This window comes from Ornithodoros turicata, chromosome 9 (genome assembly GCF_037126465.1).
Source record: "Ornithodoros turicata isolate Travis chromosome 9, ASM3712646v1, whole genome shotgun sequence".
Lineage (NCBI taxonomy): Eukaryota > Metazoa > Arthropoda > Arachnida > Ixodida > Argasidae > Ornithodoros > Ornithodoros turicata.
In genome coordinates, this window is record NC_088209.1 from 16,185,065 (window position 1) to 16,191,158 (window position 6,094).

General features: G+C 47.0%; 1 protein-coding gene across 3 annotated transcripts in view; it reads right to left on the minus strand.

Moving 5' to 3' along the window:
• The window catches only part of LOC135368198 (laminin subunit gamma-1-like), an 89,126-nt gene extending 83,317 nt beyond the window's left edge, over window positions 1-5,809 (minus strand). For all 3 annotated transcript variants that reach the window (XM_064601332.1, XM_064601330.1, XM_064601331.1), the window contains exon 1: window positions 5,321-5,809. In XM_064601332.1, the coding sequence (XP_064457402.1) occupies window positions 5,321-5,738 (418 nt within the window). In that variant the 5' untranslated portion in view covers window positions 5,739-5,809. The remainder of the gene's footprint in view (window positions 1-5,320) is intronic.
• Window positions 5,810-6,094: the final 285 nt, after the last annotated feature.

The window sequence follows — 6,094 nt, forward strand, 5'->3', positions numbered from 1 at the left end:
GTTGTCGTAAATAAACACCCCCTCCTTTTGCATTCCGCAGGCTCAACTGAAAAGGTGCTCGCAAAACACCCATCTGAAACTGTGTTAAAAGTAGAGAAAACCCTTCGAAATTGTGCGCTTTTTGTAGAACATACGTAGGGGTCGAGCTCTTTCAGGTTAAATACCTTTTCTGAGTTCAGGAGGAAAAATCGGGTACCTTTCTTTTATATTTTAGATATGAAATACAGTTTATCGAACTGTTATTGTTTCTTGCTGCTGCTGTCCAGCAACGGTGAAAGATGTTCGCAGCGCACATATTTGTGAGATAGGCAATCCTCGCGAAGTATAGTCACAAACACCACATGTTGTAAAATTAAAAGTGCATGACTATAAGTTAAGCTGAGTGTATGCCATCTATACACCTCCCAAAGAGCTACAGTGTCGGCTGCAGTCGATCACGGCCGCACCATTCACATTGGCAACCATTCTCGGCCCTTCGTCTAACCAGACTGACCATCGTCAAGTTCTTGAGTATTTCAAGATTTTTCTCCGGGACACTGGTCTCCTCTCTACCCTATGACCTGCCTGCGTACCTGTGTGCTGTGTGTGTGTGTTTTTGTGTGCTGTGGTTTTGCCTACCGTTCTGATGTCTTACTGACTCCACTGACTATCCCTATTTAGCATCGTTCACCACCTCATCATCAGGACACATCACATCCTGCCCCATTGTGCCTTGGGGTAGTGGGCCGCACCTTACGTGGCGAATTTCCCCATTCATTATCATTAACCTATTTGTTGTTGTTGTTGTTTAGTGTATGCAGAGCGCCCGCAAAATGTCAGGCCGCCACACGTGCAGACATCTTGCCACTAAATACATACGTGGTACGGATTCGGTCAGAAGGCTTCAACGCGAATTGGTCCGAAACTTATTCGGGGAGAATAAAAGCCGTGAGAAATCGGATTCAGGGATTTGCGCGGGATTCTCGTCTCTGGGGGTGCGTTGGGGGGTGGTGTGTGTGTGTGTGTGGGGGGGGGGGGGATTCCTGAATGACATCCGCACTGCCACTCTTTTCCTTCCTTTCTCTTTTTTTTTCTCTCTCTCTCTTTATCTTTCGCTCTGTTTTGGCCCGTTTTGAAGCTATCTTGGTTTCCTTGGTGGGTATTTTGGGGGGAAGGATATGTGTGTGTATGGGTGTAAGGGGACGTGGGTTGATGGACAAGTTCCTGATCGAGTTTCACTCTTAAAAATGAACTTCACCGCATAGCACGCTCCTAGCCAACCATTATCTCGAATGATATCGTTATCTGCCCTGATTTGTTGAAAACAGGGGGCGTACGCCTTTTCTGTGACAATTATGAACAGCATAAGTGTCACAGAAATGGCGTACGCCCCTCGTTTTCAACAAATCAGGACAGATAACGATATCATTCGACATAATGGTTGGCTAGGAGCGTGCTATGCGGTGAAGTTCATTTTTAAGAGTGTTGACGCGAAAAAGTCACACCTTAAACGTGCACTATAGGGCCGTTTATGTATATGCCGTAGAAGTTACTCCGTAATGCTGTGCGGCGTATACACAATTGGTTGATGATGATAATTGGAGGTTTTTGGCGCAAAAGCGACGTATACACAATTGGACGAACCATTTACACGCCGAGAGGTGTAACGACAAAATTGACCCTGTATCTATACTGTTCCGAACTCGACGCTTGCTCGAGAACAGAGACGTGCTTGGCGAAAAGATGCACGGATTGAACGCGTCGTGTGCCTGCCCTAAAGTCAACGCCCCTTCTCCTCCGTTATCCGAGCTAAAGATAAAACTCTTCTGTTGACACCGTCGTGAAAACCCACGCACGTAGGAGCCCCCTAGCGGAAACGAAGAAAGAGGGGAGAAACCCATCTCTAAGTCGTGCCACATGTATATAGAAAAAAAGGACAACCTCAGGAGTATGGCAATGTATAACTGTATACATACTCGGTAATGTTACGATGTGAGATATAAGCATAGAGACAGAGAGAGAGAGAGAGAGGAGGAGAGACGAATATTTTCAGAAAAGAGAAGAAACTCGGCGCAGTCCATCACAAAGTCCAACCCCAGCAGGACCTGATCGCGCTCCTCGCACAAAGTAAACAGCGGGCCTTAGTGAGATAAATATGCCTGATCCAACGTTCGAGTTCACAGCTATACGCTTCCGCTGGTGCTCGGCTGACAATTAGCTAGTCAATTATTTGATTTTTTTTTTTTTTTTTACTATTCACAAATGCTTGTCTTAGAAAGCTTTTTCGTAGTTTATGATCTAGTCGTTTACATCGAATATGTACAGCACCATGGTTGGTTGGTTGGTTTTAAGAAAAAATAAAATGGAGGTTTTGGCTTCGCTATAGTGTGAGGCCCGCCACTCTACATCACCTGAAACCAGTTACTTTGGCGGAAAACTCCTGTAATGATAATGCCAATGAAGAGGAGCAGGATGGTGATGATGACGGTGGTGGTGATTCCGACAGAAAACAATTGCACACACACTGAGATGCCACAGAACGCGCAAACGCGCAGCACGCAAACAGTCGAACAGCAAACCCCACAAAATACACATAGGCTCAAAACTTGTCCCGGAAAAATTTCACTACAGCAGAGAACGCCCGACACTGTCACTGACACTGTAGTTCCATGGCCCAGCACCATGGTATGAATGTGTCGCGCAGATGGCATTTTACAGTGGTCGTTGTGCCACTGTCTCATTGGAATGTACGGGAATGTCAGGACTCTGTCGAGCCATGCGGCTTTCTTCTTTCTTTTACTTTTACCTGTTTTCCACGCACATCTAGAGTGCGAAATAGAAGTTATCTTATCAATAAATAGCGTTATCTTATCAATCGACATTGCACGTAGCTATTACCTTCTAGTTCCGCGCGTGTGACGAGGGTGAGAGAGGCTGCTTATTCTATGATCTCGTAAACTGACTGTATACGAACTTGGTCATTTGTAGTTGCACTCAATGGCCAGATCGCTGTTGTCATGACTTGTAGTTGATGTTATAAGAAAAATTTCCCACACAACGACATGTTGCCCACTACGCACAAGGCAAGGGTACGAACAATGCAACTTGGTTTCATTCCTAATTTTTCATCGCATTTTCTCGAGTTGGCAGATTTTTTCTGTGCGGCGGTCAAAGACAGTGATTTATCCAGGACCCCTATATCCCCCCCTTCAAGGTTTGGCAACACCCCCGTACTTTTTTAACTGTGCATCCCCTGCAGGGGAGGGGGCTTGCTATTTCGGCTTCAGACACATATCGCTGGATAAACCGCTGGTCAAAGGTCCTCGCGCCATGGAATAGCTGCCCGCGGGCGGAGGGTTTCAGACCTCCGCGGTAGAGTAAGCGCTCCAATTGTCATCGTTAAAATAAAATTGTTGTTGTTATTTGGCGTTTTTCTGCGGACCTTGGAAAAAGCTCAAACACCGACATCAGTAACTTGGACACAATCTATATTCTCATTGTGGTTGGTTGCTGCCGTGTTTCGAAGCAGCACAACATCTAAGCCCTGTGCTCGCCCGATATTGGAGCGGTATTGCCGATATCGGGCCGATATTGGGCAGTGATTATTGTCGAGCACTGTTATGTTATTGTCTTTGCAGCGGCGTCGTTGGAAGTGCTGTTCCGATACAACAGTGAACGACACACCAGGATGTGTCTCTAGGACGAGAGTACGGCAAATATACAGGCCAGCTGATAGTTTCCCAAAACAACAGTTTTCGGTTCCCTACATTGGAACCACTCCCCAGTTTCGTCCCCGCTTAACCCCGATATTTACTCCCTAGTGCTGCAAAAAATTCCCTAAACTTGGCGTGTACACTTCCGCGAATTTAGCCCTGAAAGTTGTGCTGGCAATGCATGTGGCGTTCTAAATTAGCATAATTATTGTTTATCTGCCTTTTCTCTCTCTCCCTCTCCGACATGACGCCACAACATAGCGCTATATTTACCGGTTGAGTGAAATTACTTGCACCTGTATCTCTTTCTTTCTGGTTAACGCACTGCTTTTCGTTGTGAGGCGTTGTTCGTGCACATTATTATTAACAATATTTACACTTTTCGGGTGCAAATGGCTTGTTCCATATACTTAAATTATCACGCACCTTTTTGAGTAAGTTACAGAAGGGAGTGGCCGAAACAATATTAGAAATTGCACGCTCTGTACACAAAGACACCATATTCTGCTTATTGGTGGATCTTCTGTCTATTTTGGGTGTATTGTGCTTAAGACATTCTTTCCGACTGGCTTTATCGTAGCACCTTTTCTGATACCTTTCAGATGAGTCTATAAACAGATGTTTAGTTGCACGATTTTATATTCCACAAAAACCGCCTGCCACGGCATCGGCTAAGCGCGATATCGAGACGTTCCGCCACGAGGACTATTAAATTCCAGTTATCTTTCATTTAAATGAGGCTTGCAGGCGGTGAGGTATCGGTTGCCCCTCTCGTTGAAGTTCGCGAAAATGTCTCCCGGTGACGTCAAGGCCACTTCGTTTCGAATTGTATTGCCCATAGAAATATATATCGACAAGAAATGAAAGAGTCATTCTACAGACTGAAAAGTGTGAACAAATGTAACGTCGGCAATCCAGAAGATGTGGGTTCCAGTCCTACTGCTGGTTAATCTTTTCAGCGACTTCCTTCTTAAATCACAAATGTACTGTGTACCGAAATTTCGGATACCACAACAACCTAATCAGCCGGATTTTTTAACGAAATACCGGTCAGCCGGAAAACAAGGTGCCGGCTTCAATACGTGTTTCGGTGTTCATGTGGGGAGAGGAGGGGACGTATAAATTCGAGCAGAAAAACTCGCCTTGACGTCTAGACCGCAGGCAGACGACATGACTTGCTATACAGCAAGCATTGGTGATACAGCGTAGCCTTCGAGGCTTGCATGTTAGGTTTTGACGTCGAGCATCGAGTTGGCATAACATTCTACAGCCAGTATGGAAGAACACTTTGGAAGCATTGCAATGCACGCGTTCGTTATCCTGTAGTAACGTTTTGTATTTCACAGCGGGAGATTTCTAACACGACAGTTCGCGCAACGAAAATTGATGCTGCAAACGGTTTGCACGAAATTATCCAACGTGACAAAGAATACCTCCAATTGCGCTTCGAACATCGTGCGTGCGAGACATTGTTTTCTTTGTTTACGTTAAGTACGACTTGGAGTATACCGCAACCTTTTCGTAGCCACTCTGCCGTTCTACGTCACACACTCGCAGCAAAACGTACAAACCAAACAAAACGTACGGCTGTAGAAACAAAAGACAAACACACACACACACACACTCACCGAGATTCAAGGTGAGATTCACTTGGTTCGGATATTGTACACCATCCAGCATGGTCTCACTCTGCCACCAGGTCACATTCTCGTTGTTGTGTAAGTCAGTGAGGTACTCCGGCGGATGCTCTCGTCCCCTGATATAGGCACTACACTCCTCGCACGTTTTCGTCGTCCCGGGAACGTCCGTCTGCGGGCAGAACCTCGTGGGTTCCGAACGATTCAGGCCGCACGTGTTCGTAGCCTCCACCTTTACGTTGAACGCGGCGTTCACAAACTCGGGGATGCACCGCTGAGCACGGCCGTCGGCGTCGTAACAGGCGCTCCTGATCTGCTGATCGTACAGTACAGCGTAGTGACGTTCGTACTGGGCGGTGGCAGCAGTGCAAAGTGCTGCCAATACTAGCAGCGCTTGGAAATCCGCCATAACCGACCCCGACTACCAGCCCGTAGCCGACTGAGAGAGACGCCAACTACAGCAGCGTCCCCGGCGGCTAGAGCACATTGGGAGAAGTTTGACGGAAACTCTCATTGGTTGGGAGGGGTAGTGTTGCCTGCGGCGGAATGCAACTCAAGCCTCATTTGGCGGGGGAGGAGGCGGCGAGCGGAAGCTAACGGCATTTCGCCCCCCCCCCCCCGTTTTTTTTCTCCCCACAAAACGCACCCCCCGGACGGTCCCCCGACGACGGCGGGTTTCTGGGAATTTTGAGCCGCCTTGTCCAAGATTTTTCCTCCCTTCTCTGGGGAAGTTGCCGTGCTCTCTTTGGCTCTCTTGTTTTCTTC